Source organism: Anolis sagrei, chromosome Y (genome assembly GCF_037176765.1).
Source record: "Anolis sagrei isolate rAnoSag1 chromosome Y, rAnoSag1.mat, whole genome shotgun sequence".
In the NCBI taxonomy this organism is placed as follows: Eukaryota; Metazoa; Chordata; class Lepidosauria; order Squamata; family Dactyloidae; genus Anolis; species Anolis sagrei.
In genome coordinates, this window is record NC_090035.1 from 32,769,151 (window position 1) to 32,793,376 (window position 24,226).

Here is a 24,226-nt window from a genome sequence, read left to right on the forward strand (position 1 = left end):
TCCGTGGTCAGTTCTTAAGGACCAAGTAGCAACAGTAAGAACTGACCACGGAACAACAGACTGGTTCAAGATTGGGAAAGGCGTACGGCAAGGCTGCATACTCTCATCCAACCTTTTTAACTTGTATGCAGAACACATCATGCGATGTGCGGGGCTTGATGAATGCAAAGCTGGGGTAAAAATTGCTGGAAGAAACATTAACAGCCTCAGATATGCAGATGACACCACTCTGATGGTTGAAAGCGAGGAGGAGCTGAGGAGCCTTCTAATCAAGGTGAAAGAAGAAAGTGCAAAAGCTGGGTTGCAGCTAAACATAAAAAAAAAACCAAGATTATGGCAACAAGAATGATTGACAACTGGAAAATAGAGGAAGAAAACGTGGAGGCCGTGACAGACTTTGTATTTCTAGGCGCAAAGATTACTGCAGATGCAGACTGTAGCCATGAAATCAGAAGACGCTTACTTCTTGGAAGGAGAGCAATGTCCAGTCTCGATAAAATAGTAAAGAGTAGAGACATCAGACTGGCAACAAAGATCCGCCTAGTCAAAGCCATGGTATTCCCTGTAGTCACCTACGGATGTGAGAGCTGGACCTTAGGGAAGGCTGAGTGAAGGAATGCTTTTGAGCTGTGGTGTTGGAGGAAAGTTCTGAGAGTGCTTTGGTCTGTGAGAAGATCCAACCAGTCCATCCTCCAGGAAACAAAGCCCGACTGCTCACTGGAGGGAAGGATACTAGAGACAAAGCTGAAGGACTTTGGCCACATCATGAGGAGACAGCAAAGCCTAGAGAAGACAATTATGCTGGTGAAGGTGGAAGGCAAAAGGAAGAGGGGCTGACTAAGGGCAAGATGGATGGATGGCATCCTTGAAGTGACAGGACTGACCTTGAAGGAGCTGGGGGTGGTGACGGCCGACAGGGAGCTCCGGCGTGGACTGGTTCATGAGGTCACGAAGAGTAGGAGACGACTGAAGGAATGAACAACATTGGGGTAATGATACAAAAGGTTTGCTAGGCTAGACCCTCTTTCACTCAGACTCAGCCCCCCCCCCCCGAAACTCAGCCCCCTGAAACCCCCCTGAAAACAATTGAGCCCCCCCCCCCCCGAACGAAATCCTGGCTACCGGCCTGCATGGACCCTAAAGAAAAAGAGGGGAGAGTGAGTGAAAGAGAAGCCCCGCCCCGCTCTCATCTCGGTCCCTTTTTCGCCAAAGATGCCGCCTAGCCCCGCCCACTCCTCCGCCGCGCTCTTATTAGGCGGTGCCCGGCCCCACTCGCGGCAGAAGTCAAGCAGTGTGTGAAGGGTGTGGTTGTGTTTGCTTACGCATGTGCAGGAGTTTCTTGGACGGGCGCGCTCGCTCGTTTGCTTGCAGAGGAAGACTTGCAAAGAAAGTCCCGATCCCAAAGCATCTTTATTTGAGCTCCTTCAGGTTTGGGATTCGACGCCAAAGCAGGCTTGGGAAGGTTGAGGAGGGTCCCCTTCCGCCGTCGGTTGCTCTTCTCTTGACTCTCCGGGAGACCCTCTTTGGCCACAATGGGAAGCCACAGCTCCAAAGCCGCCAAGGGAGGAGACCTCGTCGTGCAGGACGCCGCCGGAGACGCCTCGCCTTCCAAGTCCAATGGCCAGGTGGGTTGCAAGATCGGGCCTCCGCGCCGAGGAGATCCATTGGCTCCTATGGACTTACTCCCGTGTCGGTGCAACAAATTGGTTTCTCGCCTGAGGTCACAAAGCCTTGTGTTTCCTGACTGGCATGTGGCCCCGATCCGAGGAAACCCATCGGAGCCAAGGAATTTCGGATAGAAAACGTGATTGTCTCCTTTTGGAGTTCTACACTGGAGTAAATCCCAAGGAATCAATGGGTCTCCTCGGGTCGGGACCAATAATAGGGCAGAGGCCATCCAGTGTAGTCGAAGGCTCATCCTTAAAGGGTTGTTGCTATTTTGGAGCTCCCTCGGAGTAAATCCGAGGGAACCAATGGGTCTCCTCGGATCGGGGCCAAGAATAGGGCGGAGACCCTCCAACAAAGCCTAAGGCTAATTGTCTAAGGGGTACTTATTACTGTGGAGTTCTACATGGGTGTAAATCCGAAGGAATCAATGGGTCACCTCGAATCGGGGACAATAATTAGGCGTTGGCTTTCCAATGAAACCTAAGGCACATCCTGAAAATGTTACTGTTTTGGGCTCTATACGAGAGTAAATTCTAAGGAATCAATGGGTCTCCTCGGATCGGAGCCAATAATGGGGCGGAGGCTTTACAATGAAGCCTAAGGCACATACTGAATGGGTTATTGCTATTTTTGAACTCTACACTAGAGTAAATCCTAAGGAATCAATGGGTCTCCTCGGATAGGGGCCAGGAATAGGGCCAATGAAGGCCTCTGCCCTAAGGCTCACCCTCAAAGGGTTTGTATTGTTTTGGATGTTACACTGGAGTAAAGCCTAGGAAATGAATGGGTCTCCTCGGATGGGGACCAGGAATAGGGCGGAGGCTCTCATACACAGCCTTAGGAAGTTAGACCTATTTTGGAACGCTACACTGGAGTAAATCCATTGGTGTCAATGGGTCTCCTCGGATAGGGCCCAACAATAGGTGGAAAATTCCGTCCAAGTCATAAGTGGTGGTAGGTTTTTTTTAACGCGTTACTTTTTTGTCCCTCTTGACTCGACACGCGTCTCGTGTGAATGCGGACAATCTCCTTTTCCTTTGTTTGCAGGAGACCTCCCCTCCCTTTTGCAGGAAGCAAACAAAGGGAACCCACCCCTTCTTCATTGCACCTCTTTGAGAACTCCTCAATTTTATGATATTTCTAAAAGGCTCAAGTCTCATTTTGGGGACCCCCCTCCCTTTGGATTGCGCTGATCGTGTGAACGATACACACGTGTTGGCGCTTCCCAATTGTTCTTATTTGACCCATTTTGCAAAGAACTAACAATCGGGATTTGCAGATCTTTTAAAAAAAATCAAGACCAATGCATTGGATTGGGACCTTATTCGTGGGGTCTGGGGACACACCGTGGGACGTGTTCGCGGTCTCGTCTCGCTCTTTTTTTCCGCGGGGGGGGGGAGAGCATTATATTAAAATCCCAATTGAATGGCATTATGCAAAGATTGTTCAATGTATATTATTTATTTTTTGCATGGAGTGGAGGTAACCCTATAGTCTCATCTCTCCTCCACCCTTTTTGCGCGCTCCTGCTCCATGCGCGTTCCCTGCGTGCATTTTTTTAAATATTTTTCCCCAGAGCGCGCAAAAGAGAATGGCATTTTCAGGGAACCGCTGCCCCCCGGTGGCGGAAGGAGACAACAAGAGCCTTTCATCATCTTCGTTTTTTCTCTCTCTCTCACTCCCTTAACTAACATTGGAAAGGGGAAGGAGCCCTAATAGCCTTCCTCCAGTTTGCTGGGAATTCTCCCAAGATGATGGCCATTGGTTATGGAAATTCTGCCCAGTTCTTTTAATGCTTTTGGGTGTACAGTGTTCCCTCAGTTATTGCGGGGGTTACATTCCAGGACCTCCCGCAATAAGTGAAAAACCGCAATGTAGCGACACTATATAAATAAAATGTAATGTTCCTTTGTGGGATTAACAGACCTCAAAAACCACTGGGCAAATTGACACTAAATTTGGACAGAATACACCTATCAGGCCAACAAATGACCATCACTCATAAAAACACTGTAAAAAACACAGCAGAAGAGACTTAAAAAGCCAAAAAATAAAAAAAAATACATCACAATGCAATCACAAAACCACATATATACAAATATACACACACAAAACACATATATACAGACTGGGCCACAGCAACGCGTGTCAGAGGATGGCTGGTCTATATAAATAAAAATGTAACATTCGTTTGTGGGATTAACATAACTAAAAAACCACTGGACAAATTGTCACCAAATTTGGATGCAATACACCTTTCAGGCTAACAAGTGACCATCACTCATAAAAACACTGAAAAACACAGCGGAAGAGACTTAGAAAGTTAAAAAACAAAAAATACATTACAATGCATGTGCAAAACCACATATATATACAAACACACAAATAATATACACACACATAAACACATACACAGAAAGGGGGAAGGAGAGAAGGTGGAGAAGGAAGGAAGGAGAGAAGGAAATAAAATAAAATGAAAGAAGGGAGGAAGGAATGAGAGAGGGAAGGATAAACCAAAGAGCAAAGGAAGAAAGGGTAGAGAAGACACAGGTAGAGAAGGAAGAAAGAAGGAAAAGAGGGAAGGAGAGAAAGAGGGAGGGAAGATTGGCCACAGCAACGTGTGGCGGGGACAGCTAGTATTTATTTTAATATTTATGCATTACTAGCCTTCCCCTGTGACACGTTGCTGTGGCCCAGTGTGTGTATATATGTGTTTGTATATATTTGTGTATACAGTATATGTGGTTTTGCGCATGCGTGGTAATATATTTTTTATTTTTTTGACTTTTTAAGTCTCTTCAGTGTTTTTCAGAGTTTTTATGAGTGATGGCCATTTGTTGGCCTGATAAGTGTATTGTGTCCAAATTTCGTGGTTTTTGAGTTATGTTAATCCTACAAACGAACATTACATTTTTTATAGTGTTCCTTCACTTATAGCTGGTATAACGTTCCAAGGACTACCCGCGAAAAGTGAAAATCCGTGAAGTAATTGTAGTGATTGGCTGCCTCTCTCCAGAGGGGGAGGGTGAAACCCCCCTTCCACACTATCATTGCCAGGAGGCAAAAACCCACGAAAAGTGAACTGCGAAGTAGCGAGGAAACACTGTACAGTATTCCGTCGCTACTTCGTGGTTCGCTTTTAATGAACTCGCTGTTTCACGATTTTAAAAAAATGATTTAAATTTTTTTTGCTGTTTTTTGCTGTTTTACGGGTTTTTGCCACCACTGCTGCTCTCCGAAGTGCTTTCCCTTCTCAGTCCTCCCTCCTACCTTTAAGGGCCTTTCCTTCCTTCACTTTATTTTAAGTTTATAAAGACTTAAGATAGTATATAACTACTAAAACAATGTATAAATATTAAAATAAATATAGCGTCCCTACATGTAGCATTTTAACGATTAATAGGATTTTATTGTGTATTTTATATTGTATTTTATAATCTGGTGTTCATGTATTTATCTACCTGCCTTGCCTTGTATGTGAAAGACCTATGGTCTAAGCATCAAATAAACTATGATGACACTACTGGAACATAACCCCTGCAATGAGTGAGGGAACACTGTACAGTGTTTCCTTGCTCCTTCGCGATTCGCTTACTGTGGACCTGCTGCTTTGCGGGTTTCCCTGCATGGCTCCTCTCCCCCCCCCCCCCCTCACTTTGCCTTCTCTTTCCTCTCCCTCCCCCAGGCACCCTGGCAAGAGGGACACTTTCACCTACATGGCCCTCCTTGCCCTCCCTCTGTGCCTTCCTTCCTCCGCCACTTTCTCTCCTAAGGCTGTGGGAGAAAGAGGAGGAGGAGGAGGAGGAAGAAGAAGATGCTGGGGAGGAAATGGTGGGAGTCTCTGCCCCTGGGCCTGGCGGGGTTAAAGTCCAGAGCAAAGACCTGGCAAAGGTACACTGGGTCCCTGCTGGAGGAGACTTGTGGCAGCTCCTGCAGAAGCAGCATGAGCTGAGTGAGAGGGACATAGAAGAGGGAAAGCAGCGAAGGGAGGGAGGGAGGGAAGGCAAGGAGGAGGAGGGCCATGCAGGTCAAAGTGTCCCTCTTGCCAGGGGAGGGTGGCATGGGTGCCCGAGGGAGGAAGAGAGGGGAAAGGGCAGAGGAAAGAGAAGGCGAAGTGAGAGAGGGGTGGGGAGCATCCCTACTTTGCAGTATTTAACTTATTGTGGGTGGTCCTGGAATGGAACACCCGTAATAAGTGAGGGAACACTGTATTATTATTATTATTATTATTATTATTATTATTATTATTATTACTACTACTACTACTACTATTACTATTAGCCTTCTTCCAGTCTGCTGGGACTTCTTGAAGATGATGGCCATTGGTTCTGAAATTCTGCCCAGTTCTTTTTATACTTTTGGATTTGACCCTCTAGACTTGAATGCCATTTTCAGTAGCCAGCTATTATTTTCTTCTAGGTTCTTGTAGGTTTTATCGGGCTATATTTATTATTATTATTTATTAACTTTATTTGTACCCCGCTAGCGTCTCCTGAGGGACTCGATGCGGCTTACACAGGCCGAAGCCTCAGAACACAATACAGTAAAAACACAACAATAAACAAATCAAATCAAAATAGTTAGCAGAATAACAACAACAGTGACAATACATCAGGACACCTTAAAACTGGGCCGGCCAGAGCAATGGGGTACAGGGTTAAAAGTGCTGAAATGGCAGGAGGCACGTAGGATTAAAATAGTGCGGTGTGCAGCAATATTAATTGTACTAAAGTGCTTCTAGGACTTGGGATGGGGAATTCCTAATCTGAGAAGGCACATCGGAACAGCCAAGTTTTTAGGTTCTTTCTGAAAGCTGCTAAAGTAGGGGCCTGTCGAAGATCTTTTGGAAGGGCATTCCAAAGTCGGGGGGCCGCCACAGAAAAGGCCCTGTCCCGTGTCCCTACCAAGCGCGCTTGCGATGTGGGTGGGATCACGAGCAGGGCCTCCCCAGATGACCGGAGCGAGCGTGTGGGTTCTAGAGTCATATAGGGCCATGTTCTAGAGGCATATCTCCTGACGTTTCGCCTGCATCTATGGCAAGCATCCTCAGAGGTAGTGAGGTCTGTTGGAAATAGGAAATGGGTTTATATATCTGTGGAATGACTGGGGTGGGGCAAAGAGCTCTCTGCTGAAGCTTAGTGTGAATGTTTCAGCTGACCACCTTCATTAGCATTTGAGGGCCTGGCTGAGCCTGGGAAAATGTTCTGTTGAGAGGTGTTAAGATGTGTCTGGTTGTTTCCTCTCTGCTGATTTGCTGTTGCAATTTTAGGCCTTCAAATGCTAATGAAGGAGGTCAGCTGAAACAATCACACCTAGCTTCAGGAGATATGCCTCTAGAACAGCGTTTCTCAACTTGGGGGTCGCAACCCCTGGGATGGGAGAGGACTATAGATCCCAGCAGTTGCCAAGGTCTATGTATCACAGTTATCTCCAGTATTTTCTGTTCACCATGGGAATTCTCTGTGCCAAATTGGAGTGCATTGCATGGCTGCATGAGTTCGGAATGCTTTGGGATGGGAGAGGACTATATATACCAGCAGTTCGAAAATGCCAAGTTCTATGTATCACAGTTATCAGTTATCTGTTCACCATGGGAATTCTCTGTGTCAAGTTGGAGTGCATTGCATGGCTGCATGAATTCAGAATGCTTTGGGATGGGAGAGGACTATAGATCCCAGCAGTTGCCAAGGTCTATGTATCACAGTTATCTCCAGTATTTTCTGTTCACCATGGGGATTCTCTGTGCCAAGATGGAGTGCATTGCATGGCTGCATGAGTTCAGAATGCTGAACTCATGCAGGGGGTGAGAGAGGACTATAGACTATAGAGGACTATAGATCCCAGCAGTTGCCAAGGTCTATGTATCACAGTTATCTCCAGTATTTTCTGTTCACCATGGGAATTCTCTGTGCCAAGTTTGAGCGCATTGCATGGCTGCATGAGTTCAGAATGCTTTTGGATGGGAGAGGACTATATATCCCAGCAGTTCCAAAATGCCAAGGTCTATGTACCACAGTTATCTCCAGTATTTTCTGTTCACCATGGGAATTCTCTGTGCCAAGTTGGAGTGCATTGCATGGCTGCATGAGTTCAGAATGCTGAACTCATGCAGGGGGTGAGAGAGGACTATAGACTATAGAGGACTATAGATCCCAGCAGTTGCCAAGGTCTATGTATCACAGTTATTTCCAGTATTTTCTGTTCACCATGGGAATTCTCTGTGCCAAGTTGGAGTGCATTGCATGGCTGCATGAGTTCAGAATGCTTTGGGATGGGAGAGGACTATATATCCCAGCAGTTCCAAAATGCCAAGGTCTATGTATCACAGTTTTCTCCAGTATTTTCTGTTCACCATGGGAATTCTCTGTGCCAAGTTGGGGTGCATTGCATGGCTGCATGAGTTCAGAATGCTTTGGGATGGGAGAGGACTATAGATCCCAGCAGTTGCCAAGGTCTATGTATCACAGTTATCTCCGGTATTTTCTGTTCATCATGGGAATTCTCTGTGCCAAATTGGAGTGCATTGCATGGCTGCATGAGTTCAGAATGCTTTGGAATGGGAGAGGACTATAGATCCCAGTAGTTGCCAAGGTCTATGTATCACAGTTATCTCCGGTATTTTCTTTTCACCATGGGAATTCTCTGTGCCAAGTTGGAGTGCATTGCATGGCTGCATGAGTTCAGAATGCTTTGGGATGGGAGAGGACTATAGATCCCAGCAGTTGCCAAGGTCTATGTATCACAGTTATCTCCGGTATTTTCTGTTCACCATGGGAATTCTCTGTGCCAAGTTGGAGTGCATTGCATGGCTGCATGAGTTCAGAATGCTTTGGGATGCGAGACAACTAAAAATCCCAGCAGTTGCCAACGTCTATGTATCACAGTTATCTCCAGTATTTTCTGTTCACCATGGGAATTCTCTGTGCCAAGTTGGAGTGCATTACATGGCTGCATGAGTTCAGAATGCTTTGGGATGGGAGGGGACTATATATCCCAGCAGTTGCCAAGGTCTATGTATCACAGTTATCTCCAGTATTTTATGTTCACCATGGGAATTCTCTGTGCCAAGTTGGAGTGCATTGTATGGCTGCATGAGTTCAGAATGCTTTGGGATGGGAGAGAACTATAGATCCTAGCAGTTGCCAAGGTCTATGTATCACAGTTATCTCCAGTATTTTCTGTTCACCATGGGAATTCTCTGTGCCAAGTTGGATTGCATTGCATGGCTGCATGAGTTCAGAATGCTTTGGGATGGGAGAGGACTATAGATCCCAGCAGTTCCAAAATGCCAAGGTACCCCAATCCTCTCCAGCAATTTCTGTTGGTTATGGGAGTTCTGTATGCCAAGCTTCTTCAATTCCATTTTTGTTGGAGTTCAGAATGCCCTTTTTTTTGGCTGAGGAACTATAAATCCCAGCAACTACAACACCCAAATGTCAAAATCCATTTCCCCCAAATTCCACCATTTTTCAAATTTGGGCATATTGAGTATTCATGCTGGAATGTGTTCAGAGGAGGGCGACTAAAATGATCAAGGGTCTGGAGAACAAGCCCTATGAGGAGCGGCTTAGGGAACTGGGCATGTTTAGCCTGAAGAAGAGAAGGCTGAGAGGAGATATAATAGCCATGTATAAATATGTGAGAGGAAGCCACAGGGAGGAGGGAGCAAGCTTGTTTTCTGCTTCCTTGGAGACTAGGACGCGGAACAATGGCTCCAAACTACAAGAGAGGAGATTCCATCTGAACATTAGGAAGAACTTCCTGACTGTGAAAGCCGTTCAGCAGTGGAACTCTCTGCCCCGGAGTGTGGTGGAGGCTCCTTCTTTGGAAGCTTTTAAGCAGAGGCTGGGTGGCCATTTGTCAGGAGTGATTTGAATGCAATATTCCTGCTTCTTGGCAGGGGGTTGGACTGGATGGCCCATGAGGTCTCTTCCAACTCTTTGATTCTATGATTCTATGATTCTATGCCAAGTGTCGTCCAGATCCATAGTCATTTGGGTTCTCAGTGCTTTCCGGATGTAGGTGAACTACATCTCCCATAAATCACTGTCAACTCCTCCCAAACTCCTCCAGTATTTTCTGTTGGTTTCCTGTCGTAGTCACTGTGAATCGTACACTTGGTATTCCTGTGCTTGCGCAGACAGCTTTCGGAACCTTCTAGAAATAAAAAGAAACACTTCAAACCCGTCTAAGCCCGCCCACCTCCCTCGAGTATAAGTGCCCCGTGGGCGGGGTTAGCCAGCTGTTCTCTTTTCCGCGCTTCTTTTGACAGCAGCTTGAGAACCTCTCTCCTTCATTGCGAGCTTCCCTTGAGATTTATCTGGCTTTAACAGACTGTTTTTTGGACTACGCTATTTCTCTAACGATTTGGACTTGACTTACTCCTTTGGTATTTCAATCCGGACTGTCTCACCATTCTTCGTCACTCTCCTGCCCCGATCCGGCATGTTGACTGCGTCACCTCTGCTGCCGTCATGGCTACTTCCTCTTTTAAAAGGTGCGCCAGGGCCAGCTGCCCCAATACCTTCCACGACACGGACGGCAACTCTCTGTGTCTGACGTGTTTGGGAGAGGGCCACCTTACTCAATCTTGCCCTGTTTGCTTGGCTTTTACAGCCCATAGAATCATAGAATCAACGAGTTGGAAGAGACCTCATGGGCCATCTAGTCCAACCTCCTGCCAAGAAGCAGGAGTATTGCATTCAAATCACCCCTGACAGATGGCCATCCAGCCTCTGTTTAAAAGCTTCCAAAGAAGGAGCCTCCACCACACTCCGGGGCAGAGAGTTCCACTGCTGAACGGCTCTCACAGTCAGGAAGTTCTTCCTCATGTTCAGATGGAATCTCCTCTCGCGGAAGCCCAGACGCGGAAGAACAGGGAATCGTGTCTTAAAGCGGCCCTTTATGCAAAGGCTCTCTTGCTGCCTCCTCCCCAGGGGCAGGCCGCCACTCCGGAGCCAACCCTACTTACCTTAAGCCGCGCTAACTCCTTGCCCAAGAAAAAGGTCAAAAAACCCAAGGACAAGGGCCTCCAAGATGGCCGCCGGGCCATCCCGATTAAAAAAACGGCTCCAAAAAGAGCGGGAAACCCTGGGCCTATCTCCTCAGCTTCTTCCCACAGAGAAGCTTCACTGGGAGACTCTGCGCGGCCCCTTGCGGCAGCTGAGAGCATTGCCCAAGCAACCACCGATGCCGACATTGCCCTGTGTCATCTGGGCCCTGAGAGACAGGGAGATGCAGTCCTGTCGCTTTCTGCAGCACCAACCCCTTTAGCTCTAGCTGGAGAGGGCCAGGGCGACAGGGAGAGGAGCCCGTAAGTGCTCAATGGCTCCCCTTCGACGCTCAGTTCCCCAGCAGCGATACCATCGGGTAGCCAGGCCTTCGGAGGCATCTTCAACGCTCCCCCGATCCTTATAGAGGCTCCTTCCATCCAGGTGGCTGACACTCCGATGCCCCCGACCACAAGCGCTTCTCAGATACCGGCAAGGGCGGCATCGACCATGAGCGCCTCTCCGTTGCCGGCAGGGGCGGTATCAAGGGAGGAACCTGACGCGGCCTTGGCCCCACCCCCTTCGATGCTCTCCCTCGCCCCTCCTGATCAGCTGATGCAGCCCGGGGCGATGCGTCCTCCGTACCGACGCCCAAGGTGGTCCCGCTCGCCATCGAGAAGGAGCAGAAGCTCCCGGTATCGGCGGTATCGCTCCTCGGCAAGAAGCAGGGGCCGTGGCAGATCATCTTCCTCCTCCTCTTCCTCATCTGCCTCTTCCTCGTCCTCTTCACGATCAAGGCGCAGACGGCGCTCCAGAGCCTTGCGCGCACGCTCCTCACAATGGAGAGTTTGCGAAGCGGCGCCCCTGCCCCCCTCCGGCTATTGGCAAGTTAGCTAGGCAGGCCAATTGGTCTTCGTGGCAGCGGATATGCCTTTTCCCCCTGCCATACCTGCCTTGCCAGGGACTGCAATCACGGGGCCTGGGGTGGAACCCCCACTAACTGCATTGCCCCTACCATCACCTAGTCTGTCTGCGTTACCTGCGCCTGTGGCTTCTGATACTGCCCCACCTTCGAACAGCCACCTCCAAGGAAGGGCGTCTTGTGTTGAACTGAACTTGTGTCGCCCTGATGCCTCTGCACCCCCTCCTAACTGTTGACCAAGGTGTGTGTACTCCTACTAATGTGCAGACCTTTGTGTGTAATTCTCCTATTGTGCAAAACCCTATGGTGCAAAATCCTCACCCTTCTACAGGAATGGCGGCTTTACAGTCCCCACTGGGCACTCCTACCAACCCGTTGACCACATCCAATTTGGCCTTGCCTGCCGTCCCGACTCAGGACGATGATGACCAGGGAGCTTCTGACTCCGATTTTGAGTCACCTGACGCTCCACAATTGGGAGTTGAGGAGGCCTCCACTAGCTTGCCTGCGGACTTCAATAAGTTCGCAGCACTTGTGGAAAGAATGATTAAAGCCCTCGACATCCCTGCACCCAAACCCCCGGAGCACGTGGAGGACCCCATGTTTCCTTCGGAAGAACAAAACGTGGTTTCCTCCTCGGCCCTTCCCATACTGCCTTACCTGTTAAAACTAGCTAAGGTAGCTGATGTTTCCCCTTCCATGGTAACTGCTGTTCCGAAACACTTAGAATCTCTGTATAAAATTGATTTGTCCACAGCAAAATGGGTTGCAGCGCCTCCCAAGGCAAATACTGTAGTGGCAGAGGTCACAAAATCAAAACGTCCCAGAAATTCCCTCACAGCCCCACCTGATAGGGAGGGCAGGAAACTGGACACACTGGGGAAAAAGGCCTATCTTTCAGCTAGCCTGTTCACTCGCATGGCCCACTATGCGACCTACATGTCTGGATACCAGACCTTTCTCTGGAACCGAATGCTACCATACATTGATGCCTTGCCTGCAGATGATCAACGCCTCCCCAGGGCATTGCAAACCGAAGCTTTGGCGCTGTCCAAACTGCAAAAGAACTTCGCCAAACATATGGCAGAAGCATCCGGTAATCTGTTTGCCACCACCACATCCCTAAGAAGGCACGCATGGTTGAGAGCATCTAATCTCTCCGAGGAAGGGAAGGCCTTGGCTGAGGACCTTCCCTTCCACGAAGAAGGGTTGTTCAATCCCAATACAGATGACAATCTCAAACAAAAGCAGGATGTTAGACAGTCTGCTTTTAAGTTCGGCTACACGTGGCAGCCTTACCAACAACAAAAGAGCAGATGGCAACCGTCTCCCTCTGGTTACCGGAAGCCCTTTGGTGGCTCCTTCTCAGGCTCTTATAGAAATAGGCCAGGGGGTCAATCTAGATTTCAGGGTGAAAGACGAACCCCATATTTCCAGAAGCCCAGGTCCCAACCCTTCCAGGGAAAGACTAAACCTGTAGGCGCATCCAAGAAGCGTCTTTGATACCCAGTACCTAGACGCAGGAACAGAGCCTCTTCCAGTTCATTGTTCATCCCAGACTTGTTCACCCGTTGGTGCCCGGCTCCCATACTATCCAATTAACCCCGGCCCAGGGTGTTCAGCTGAAATACTACCCAGCTTTAAGGACAGGCTCTTCGCCTACTACCCTAAATGGGCCGAAATTACTTCCGACACCTGGGTACTGTCTATCATTTCAAGGGGTTACATCATTGAATTTGAAGATCTTCCCAGAGTGGGCATCTTTAGAGATACCTTACCTTCATCACAGTTGATGCAAGAGATTGACATGTTATTAAGGAAGGGGGCTGTTTCCCTTGTTGACCCTAATGTTGCATTCTGTTTTTTCTCCCGTTATTTCCTTGTTTCTAAGAAGGGCAGTGGGCTGCGTCCCATCTTGGACTTAAGAGCACTAAATAAACACATCAAGCCGAAAAACTTCGCATGGTGTCTCTCGCCTCCATAACTCCCCTCCTGTCTGGAGGTGTTTGGTTCGCTGCCATAGATCTTAAAGATGCCTACTTTCATATTTCCATCGCCCAACATCACCGCAGATTCCTCTCATTTCGTGTCCAGGACATACTGTTTTAATGTACTACCCTTTGGGCTCTCTACCGCCCCACGGGTTTTTACAAAGTGTATGGCGGTGGTTGTGGCACACCTTAGAACAAGAGGGATCACGGTTTTTCCTTATATTGATGATTGGCTTCTAGTAGCTAGCTCCCGCAGACAACTTCAGATACATATCTCCACGGTTTTGTCTCTACTCCAGTCCCTAGGTCTCATCCTCAACCGGGAGAAGTCCGTACTGGTACCGACCCAACGTATCCAGTTTATCGGGGCCTTACTGGACTCCACCTGCGAGAGAGCCTTCCTGCCAGAGGATCGTTTCGTCAACCTCCGAGAACTGGTGCAGCAGGTCATGACAAGACCCCTGGTGTCGGCGAAACAGCTAGAGGTTTTGCTGGGACACATGGCGTCCACCACGTCAGTCATCAGTCATGCCAGGTTACGCACGCGACCGCTTCAGTTTTGGTTCCTGTCCAATTTCAACCCCTTGGTGGACAAACCATCCACCAAATTGTCCCTTCCCCACTGGGTCCGCTATTCGCTCCAGTGGTGGCTGGACCCAACCTGGGCATGCTCGGGGCTATTGTTCCACACCCCTGTTGCCACAAGAACCATCACCACAGACGCTTCCTTGACAGGTTGGGGTGCACACTCCCAGGGTTTGGTTGCTCACGGGATGTGGTCAGAACAGGACGCCGCACTTCACATAAACATCCTAGAGCTCATGGCGGTCGAAAAGGCTCTAAAATCCTTCAGGTCAGGTCAGGTAACAGGTCAGGTAATACACATTCTCACCGACAACACCACGGTGATGTATTACCTCAACAAACAAGGAGGCGCACACTCTTAATCCTGTCCATGCAGATCTGGGAATTGTGTATAGACAGAGGAATCTATCTGATGACAACACATGTCCCGGGCGAGCAGAACCTACTGGCAGACGCACTCAGTCGCAATCCACTAGCCCACCACGAGTGGTCCCTCAACGAGGCGGAAACGCAGAGACTCTTTCTGGCTTGGGGCACTCCCGAGATAGATCTCTTTGTGACACGGTCCAACACCAAGTGCCCCCTATTCTGCGCCAGGGCCCATCCCTCTCTGGAGGAGGGTTGCCTGGGAGATGCCTTCCTGCACACATGGACGGGCCACCCAACATACGCCTTTCCTCTATTCCTCCTCCTATTGAGGGTGACGGCGAAAATCCTAAGAGAAAATCCTGGTGACTCCATGGTGGCCCAGACAACCCTGGTTTCCCCTTCTCACTCAGCTGTCATGGGGGATTTTCTTCCAACTCCCTCCCAGGGCAGACCTGCTAACATTCCAACGAGACCTAGTACTGTACCCAGAGGTACACAAACTGAGGTTGACTGCATGGCGGATTCTTCCCGGCCACTGGTTCCCATCCAAGCCCTATCCCCCGCGGTGTTGAGGATCATTGAGGCAGCTCACAGATCCTCTACCAGGAGATCATACCTCCATAAATGGAATCGTTTTTCTGCCTTCTCAAATTCGCGAGGGGCGGATCCTATTGATGCCCCTATTTCCATAATTCTAGACTTTCTGGCTCATTTATCTGACACTGGACTGGCTTACGCCTCTCTAAAATGCTATCTAGCTGCCATTTCCTGGTTCAGGAGAAAATCGGGTCTACCCTCTTGTTTCACCGATCCCCTAGTCAAGACCTTTTTGAGGGGGATCATGAACACCAGGCCTTCCATAGCTCTGGTCCTTCCCTCCTGGAGTCTGGAGGTTGTGTTAAACTCCTTGATGAGACCTCCATTTGAACCATTGGCGACTGTTAGCCTTACTTACCTCTCTTGGAAGACCGCCTTTCTGGTGGCAATCACCTCGGCCAGGCAGGCCAGCAAAATGTGTGCCTTCAGAGTAGACCCACCTTATCTTAGATTCCATCCTGATAAGGTCGTCCTTAGGACTGATATAGCCTTCCTACCTAAAGTCTCTACGAGGTTTCATGTTTCACAAGAGGTTGTTCTGCCCTCTTTCTTTCAAAACCCCGTTACTCCTCTAGAAAAAAACTTACATTTACTCGATGTCCGTAGAGCACTGGCCTTCTACGCGGATAGGACATCTTCCCTTAGAAGGTTCCCCAAGTTGTTTGTTAAATACCGTTCTGATGTGTTGGGGTTGCCTGTTTCTTCACAAAGACTAGCTTCATGGATCGTGTCAACAATTAAACTCTCCTACCGCATAGTTGGGAAAGAACTTCCTCTCCCTGTTAGGGGTCACTCGACCAGATCGGTCTCTACTTCGGTTGCTTTTTGGAGAGGCGGACCATTAGATGTTATATAACGAGCGGCCATTTGGTCCTCACCGCTTTCCTTTGTAGCTCACTATAAGTTGGATATTGTTTCCAAGAGGGATGCTCAGTTTGGTAGAGCTGTTTTATTCTCAGCGGTGGCATGAGTCCCGTCGTCCTATTTAGTTAGCTCGCTAATCTACCAAGTGTACGATTCACAGTGACTACGACAGGAAATTATAAGTTGCTTACCTGTAACTGTAGTTTCCTGAGTAGTCACCTGTGAATTCGTACACACCCGCCCATCCTCCCCTCGAGTCATACCACACCTTCTGTCTGCTTTGCTAACCCCGCCCACAGGGTACTTATACTCGAGGGAGGTGGGCGGGCTTAACCGGGTTTGAAGTGTTTCTTTTTATTTCTAGAAGGTTCCGAAAGCTGTCTGCGCATGCGCAGGAATACCAAGTGTACGAATTCACAGGTGACTACTCAGAAAACTACAGTTACAGGTAAGCAACTTATAATTATGGGAGTTCTATGTGCCAAGTTTGGTCCAGGTCTGTAATTCGTGGGGGATCTCAGTGGTCTGTAGAAGTCAGAGCTGAATTGGTTGAAGGTACCGCAAATCCCATCATCAATTATCCATACTCCCCTAAACATTTTTTTTGTGATTAATCACTATGCTTTAATTATGTTCAATTTGTAACAATGAAAATACATCCTACATATTAGATATTTGCATTAGAATTCATAAGAGTAGCAAAATTATTTATGAAGTAGCAACGGAAATATGGTTGGGGGTCACCACAACACGAGGAACTTTATTTGGGGGCCACTGCATTAGAAAGGTTGAGAACCACTGTTCTAGAACATGGCCCTATAGCCCGAAAAAACCTACAAGAACCTAGTGATTCCAGCCATGAAAGCCTTCGACAATATATTTTCTTCTTCTTGTATATAAATAAAAATGTAATGTTCATTTGTGGGATTAACATAACTCAAAAACCACTGGGCGAATTGACACCAAATTTGGACGCAATACATCTGTCAGGCCAAAGAGTGAGCACCACTCATTAAGCACTGAAAAACACAGCGAGGGAGACTTAAAAAGCCAAAAAATAAAAAATACATTACAACGGATGCTCTAAACCACATTTATGCACATGTGCACAAACATATATACACACACAAAACACATATACATAGTTTGGGCCACAGCAATTCGTGGCAGGGGACGACTAGTTATTAATATTATTATTACTATTCCTTTCCTGCCTCTTTGCTGCAGTGCATTTCTTCTACTTCCTTCTCTCCTGTCTTATTTTGCCTTTGGTGACTTAAAATCCCTTGGAATAGTCAGATATTTCTATACTGCAGTGGTTCTCAACCTGTGGGTCCCCAGATGTTTTGGCCTCCAACTCCCAGAAATCCTAACAGCTGGTCATCTGGCTGGGATTTCTGGGAGTTGTAGGTCAAAACACCTGGGGATCCACAGGTTGAGAACCACTGCTCTGCTGTCTTTTTACTTTCATTGTGCAACATTTCCTCTACTGTCCTCTCTGTTCTGTTATCTTTCTACTTCAGCCATGGGCGTACTTGGGGGGCCCTTCCAAGATATTTGAACTTCAACTCAACCACTTAAGCAGGAAAGGAAGGGGCCTGAAGCTGTTAGGAATTGTGGGAGTTGAAGTCCAAAACACCTGGAGGGAGGCCCAAGTTTGCCCATGCCTCATCTAGCCTTAAGATGCTTGAATTCATTTGGGAATAGCCAGGTATTTCTATACTGCTTCTTTACCTATATTGTGCTGTATTTCCTTTATTGCAGTGTTTTTCAACCTAAGGGTTGGGACCCTGGAGTCATCAGGGGGGTCACCAAACTCAAATCTTTTCTGTTGGTCATAGGAGGATCTGTGTAGAACATTTGGCCCAATTCTCATTGGTGGTCTTCAGAATGCTCTTTGATTCTAGGTGAACTATAAATCTCTGCAACTACAACTATAAATCTCTGCAACTACAACTACAAGTGTCAAGGTCTTTTTCCCCCCAAACTCCACCAATGTTTACATTTGGGCATATTGAGTATTCATGCCAAGTTTGATCCAGATCCATCATTGTTTCAGTGTCCACAGTGCTCTCTGGATGTAGGATCATTGGTGGAGTTTGGAATGCTCTTTGATTGTAGGTGAACTATATATCCCAGCAACGGCAACTTCCAAAGGACAAAATCAACAATCCCCCCAACCCCACCAGTATTCAAATTTGGGCGTATCAGGTATTTGTGCCAAATTTTGTCCAGTGAATGAAGATACATCCTGCACATCAGATATTTACATTTCAATTCATAACAGTAGCATAATTACAGTTATGAAGTAGTAATGAAAATAATGTGATAGTTGAGGGTCACTACAACATGAGCAACTGTATTAAGGGGTTGTGGCATTGGGAATGTGGAGAACCACTGCTATCACCATCTCTGTAACCCCCAAATTGAGCCCTTTTAACCTTTTGGGACTGCATCGAGGCCTTTTCTCTGTCCCTGGTTAGTAGGCCTGGGCGGTTTCGTTTCGTTAATTCGTAATTCGTTAATAATTCGTTAATTTTTCCAATTACAAAACGATAACGTACCATTCTGGAGCAATCATTAAAAAAAACGAATTTTTAAACACGTTTTGTAAATGCTTCGTATTTCGTTATTGTATTCGTTTTGTTATTGTTCAGAGGTCGTTTCGTTATTATTTCCGCATGTCTGGGCCAGTTTTATGGTTTAATTAGTGAAAAAAAATTATATCACACCAACAGTCAAGAACAGAGGGAGAGGGAAGCTTCAGAAGTTTTTGGAGGTTTTTTAGCGTATTTCGCGGTTGCGTCCGCCATTAACGAATCGATTCGTTATTGTTTCGGAAATCGATTTGTTATTTTTTTTACCATTTACGAAATTTCGTAAATATCGAACTTTTTAAAAGGAAAATTTTGTAATTATTTTAAATATCGAAACAAAAAAAACCCCCAAATACAAATCGATTTTAGAAACAAATTTTTGCGTTTTTACCCAGGCCTACGTTAGCATTTTTCCATCCCCCTGTATGCTTTACATTTCCTCCTTTCTTTTGCTGCCTAGGAACGGAGTCTCCTTCTCTGAAGGTTTTGAAAGATGGGCATTTGTGGGGAGGCCTTGTGTGGTGCCTTCCATGTATGTGGGGATGTGGATGGCCCTTGGGGTCTCTTTCAACTTGTATCATTCTAGAAAATGGGGAAAGACACCCATTTGGAGAAGGTACCTCCAAAATGCTGCCTTCCAAGTGTTTCAGATCAGTTGTGCCCAGTTTGGAGAGAAGAAACTCAACTCTTCCATGGTTGGCAGAGAACTATCAAGGCTCAATACTATGGAATTATGGGATTTGTAGTTTGGCCAACTCTCAGGGCTCCATAGCATTGAGCCGCAGCAGGTATAGAGGTGTCAAACTGCATTTATTCAGTGGTGTGTATGCATTCCAACGCAGTTAAATCATACTAAGTGTGGTGTGAAAGGACCTTAGAATTTCCGTTTGGGGAGGGAAGTAGTCCTTTGATGAATGGTATCACAAAACATCCCACATACTTGGGAATGACTCCCATTGAAAAGCCAACTCAGTACATACAAAGTCAGGACTCCATATGATAATGATATTATTATTGTTGTTGTTGTTGTTGTTGTTATTCTGCTATTAGATCAAGGGAAAAGGTGCTATAGTCTTTGCAAGCAGCCAGACGCACTTCAAAAGCCTAGGCAGAGAATTTTCCACCTTTTGAAAAGAGGGATTGCCATAATATGGGCATTACAATTAACAGAGTTACTCCAGCATAGGGAAAACAGGTGTGACTGTTACTAATACTTATATGCTGCTAGGTCTGCAAAAAGTCCAAGCAAGGTATCCCAATAGAGTTTGCACAGTATTGTCACTCCCAACTAAACTTGGTGTAATATCATTTATTTACTTGCTACATGCAACGTAATTCATTAACTTATAGGATTCAGGCCACACTAGTCCAAGGAATAGTTTTAGAGCTGCATAGGCCATGGAAGGCTTGACTCAATGGCATCCTCCTTATTTTAATGTTGCCTTCTTGCATGTGTTAATAATATTGTTTATTTATATACACCTCTTTTTGGTTTGGGGGCAGAAAAGGCAGGTTTGTTGTTGTGGCTCAGTGTATACTTTGACTTCTCTAACCTTTTTGCAGTGTCTTACAAACCAAAACAAGTTTTGGATAGCTAAAAGCTATTTGGAGACAAACAAACCATTTGGAGCATCAAAGCAGTTTAAAAGATGCACTCAAAAATCAGTTCAGTAAAGAAACAGTACAGAAGTCTATAAAGCCCTTTTTTTAAAAGCATGGTGAGAGAAGAATAACAAGGAAGGGGTCATTTGGGTCTCCCTGGGAAGGGATTTTCTGCAATTAGGGGCAATGATGGAGAAGACCCTGTCTTGTGTAGTGACTCTGTCTGGGCAACCTCATAAAAGAGATCAGGTGTGCCAGGGCTTAACTGTGTATCATAACCGGCGCCTTGAATTGTGCCTGGAAACAAACTGGCAGCCATTGGAGCTGTTTGAGCAGTGAAGTCGTTTCATGCCCATCTCCGGCTTCCACTGGCTGCCATCTTTTGAATAACCCATTTTTCAGAGGCGGCTCCATGTAAAAATAACATGCATTAAGAAGGCATGTACCACTAGGTCAGGCATCTACAGAAAATGTGGTAACCAGCAATGGGCATGATTCTATATTGTGGTTATAGCCAGTGACTCAAAATACATGAATGGTGCATTTTGGCACTCAATATAATAGGTCCTTTGCTGAGTCCAATAGAATCGCAGAGTAGGAAGAGACCCCAGGGGCCATCCAGACCAACCCCATTCTGACATGCAGAAAAAGCACAATCAAATCATCCCTGACAGATGGCCATCTAGCCCCTAATTTACAACTTTCAGAGAAGGAGCCTCCACCAGATTCTGAGGCAGTGGGTTCAACTGTTGAATAGCTTTTGTGGTCAGGAAGTTCTTCCCAATATTTAGGTGGAATCTCTTGTCCTGTAATTTGAATCCATTGCTCTGAGTCCTAGTATCTTGACAACCGCTTGCCAATCCAAACCTAGTAAAGCTGCTCAATTCCATGCTCTGCAGGCGTTGAATTCTGACATTGAATTCCAGCCAGCAATTATAATAATGATGATGATGTTGTTGTGTTTCTCTCCAGGAGAACGGCCATGTCAAGATCAATGGGGATGTCTCGCCCAAAGTAGATGGTGAAGCCACTCCACTGAACGGCAACAGATCCGCCGAGCTGGTCAAGGAGGAAGTCAAGGCGGAGACAGCTAGCGGTGACTCCATCGAGCCGGCCCCGGTCGCCGAAGGCTCTGGAGAGGCCAAGGCGGACGGCGAGGCCAAGCCTGCCGCCTCCAAGGAAACCCCAAAGAAGAAGAAGTTCTCATTCAAAAAGTCCTTCAAGTTGAGCGGCATCTCCTTCCGGAAAGCCAAGAAGCAGTCCAGCGAGACCTCGGCTGTCTCCTCTCCCAGCGGCGAGGAGCAGCAGGGCAAAGCGGAAGCCAAAGGGGAGAAGAGCAACCTGGAGGAGGAGCAGAGCAAAGCCACCAATGAGGAGGCCACTATGGCGGAGATGGGGAAGGTTGCCACCGTTCCCGCTGTAGAAGCCCCGGAAGACGAGCCAGCCAAGCAGGAAGGAGGGAACGAAGAAGGAGCGGTAAAGGAGGAGGAGAAGCCAGCAGAGGTCCCCTCAACCCCCAGCGAGAGTCCGGAGGAGAAAGCGGCCAAAGCCAGTCTGGTGCCTGCCGAGCAGAAGGAGGAGTAGATTGAGCCAACCCAGCGTCGGTCTAACTTAACAAGAAACCGGAGGGGAGGGGGGAAATGACTTTTTATTATTTTGTTGTGCCATCCTTTTCGTCCCAGTCAACCCAACGGAACTGCTGCCTTGCTCTCATCGTAGACCCAGATGCCACTCAGCGGCGCTGAGAAAATGAGTCCCTCTCCTGCGTCGAACTTAATGGGTCCCGTTCCCCCCCACTCCTCACTCTAAGATGGTTCCCTTTCCCACCGGAAGCAAAAATATATTCCAAAAGAGAGAGGACAGCGGCATCAACACCGCCTCAGATACTTTGGTCCCCCATTGGCATCACACTTCGGAGCTGGTTGTCTTTTACAATAAGCAATCCTCCCTAAAACTCTGAAAAACGGAATGATAGCGTCGTTCCTGGACAGAAACTGGAACGCGGCTCCCGTTTCATGAGGCTCCCAAATCAGTTTCCCAAGCTCTTGGCTTTTCTGACTTTTTGGTTTCTACTAATTCTCCGAGCAGCTTCTTCGTTGTCGTCATTTGTCGTCTATTCTTTTTTATTATATTATTATTATTGTTTCCACGGGAAAAAAAGTCCAATAAACCAGCAACGGTCTGTTCTTCAGAACGGATCCTCTTTTTGATCTCTTGGTTTACATTCCTGGTTCTGACTTCATTTTAAGGGTATTTTGTGGTTTTTATAGAAATCGACCATTGTTGAAGAAGAAGAAGAAAGTTAATCTGGTTAGTTTTTTATAACATCTTGCTCTTTGGCTTTAAAAACCACGAAGCTTGTAAGTCCTCTGTGTTTAATTTTGACTTCAGAGGGTTAGTTTTTTTATAACATCTTGCTCTTTGGCTTTAAAAACCGCGAAGCTTGTAAGTCCTGTGTTTAATTTTGACTTCAGAGGGAGATCTTTGGGTTTATTTTGGGGGGTGGGATCGAAGGGGGTGGGGCGCGGGAGGGAGGGGGGAGTGTGCTGGCTGTATGACGTGACTCTTGGTTTCCTTTGTTTTTGTTTCTGTTTCCTTGTCTTTGTAAATAATTTTTTAATGACCCAACTTCAGATCTGCCGTTTTCTAACCCAAACGTTGTATGGGTCTTTATTGTAACATTTGAAAAGGAATAAATGGTGACCCCCTTTAAAGATGAGGCTGTTTCTCAACGCATTGGGGGGGGGGGGGGGACTAAAATCCACAGGAAGAAGGCAAAGTGCATAGCCTTTCAGATGTTGTATGGTTCTTTATAGATGACACTTCTTATTCTCATGCTGGGTGAGAGAGGAAGGAAACCAAGGGATTTGGAGAACCGAAGTTCTTCAATTGCATCGTGTTTGATGCTCAAGAAGGCTGGGACTGCATAGCCTCAGTGCATTATTAGACTGCAAACACCAGTATCCTTGGCAGTGGCTGCTTATTTGGAACTCTTATCCCGTTTCATGCTGGGTGGGAGAAGGGATTTGGAGAACCGAAGCCCTGCAGTTGCATGGTGTTTGATGCTCAAGAAGGCTGGGATTGCATTGCCTTCCTGATGTTAGTAAAAGTTTCCCCTCGACATTAAGTCTAGTCATGTCCAACTCTGGAAGATGGTGCTCATTTCCATTTCTAAGCCGAAGAGCCAGCATGACTTCATGGCGCACAGTTACCTTCCTGCCAAAGTGGTACTAATTGATCTATTCACATTTGCATGTTTTTGAACTGCTAGGTTGGCAGAAGCTGGGGCTAACAGTGGGAACTCACCCCGCTCCCTGGATTTGAACTGCCAACCTTTCAATCAGCATGTTCAGCAGATCAGTGGTTTTACCCACTATGGCACCAGGGGGCCCTGATGTTATTGGACTGCAAATCCCAGCATCCTCAGCCTAGTGGCAATGGATGCTAGGAGTCATTTGGAACTCTATCCCCTTTTCCATATTTCTCACTGGAGGATGGGATTCTGTACCTATTTTTGCTTTAAATTACATGTTCAGTGCTCAAGAAGGGAGGCTGGGATTGTATCGCCTCCCAGATATTGGGTTGTTGTAGGTTTTTTGGGCTATATGGCCATGTTCTAGAAGCATTCTCTCCTGATGTTTCACCTTCATCTATGGCAAGGATTCTCAGAGGTTATGAGGATGCTTGCCATAGATGCAGGTGAAATGTCAGGAGAGAATGCTTCTAGAACATGCCCGTATAGCCTGAAAAACATACAACCCAGTGATTCCAGCCATGAAAGCCTTCGACAATACATCTTCCAGATATTAAGACTTCAAATCCTAGCATCCTTGGCCAATATCAGTGGATGCTGGGAGTCATGCTCTCAATGCCATCTGGAAGTCCAGTCTTATTACTGCGGTGGGTGGTATTCTATACCTATTTTTGCTTTACTTGCTGGGCCTGGATGTGAACGTTCTTAGCAGTCCAAAAAGTGCCAGGAGATGAACTGGTTGGGAGAGGCATCTTGGAGAACTCAGGTCCTCAAATTGCATGGTGTTA

General features: G+C 47.0%; 1 protein-coding gene across 1 annotated transcript; it reads left to right on the plus strand.

The window, feature by feature from the left end:
• Positions 1–1,266: 1,266 nt before the first annotated feature.
• Positions 1,267–22,395, plus strand: LOC132780432 (MARCKS-related protein). The gene is made up of 2 exons (XM_060784145.2): positions 1,267–1,625; positions 21,158–22,395. The coding sequence occupies exons 1-2, from the start codon at positions 1,533–1,535 to the stop codon at positions 21,767–21,769; spliced, it is 705 nt and encodes a 234-aa protein (XP_060640128.2). The 5' UTR covers positions 1,267–1,532; the 3' UTR covers positions 21,770–22,395.
• The last annotated feature ends 1,831 nt before the right edge of the window (positions 22,396–24,226 follow it).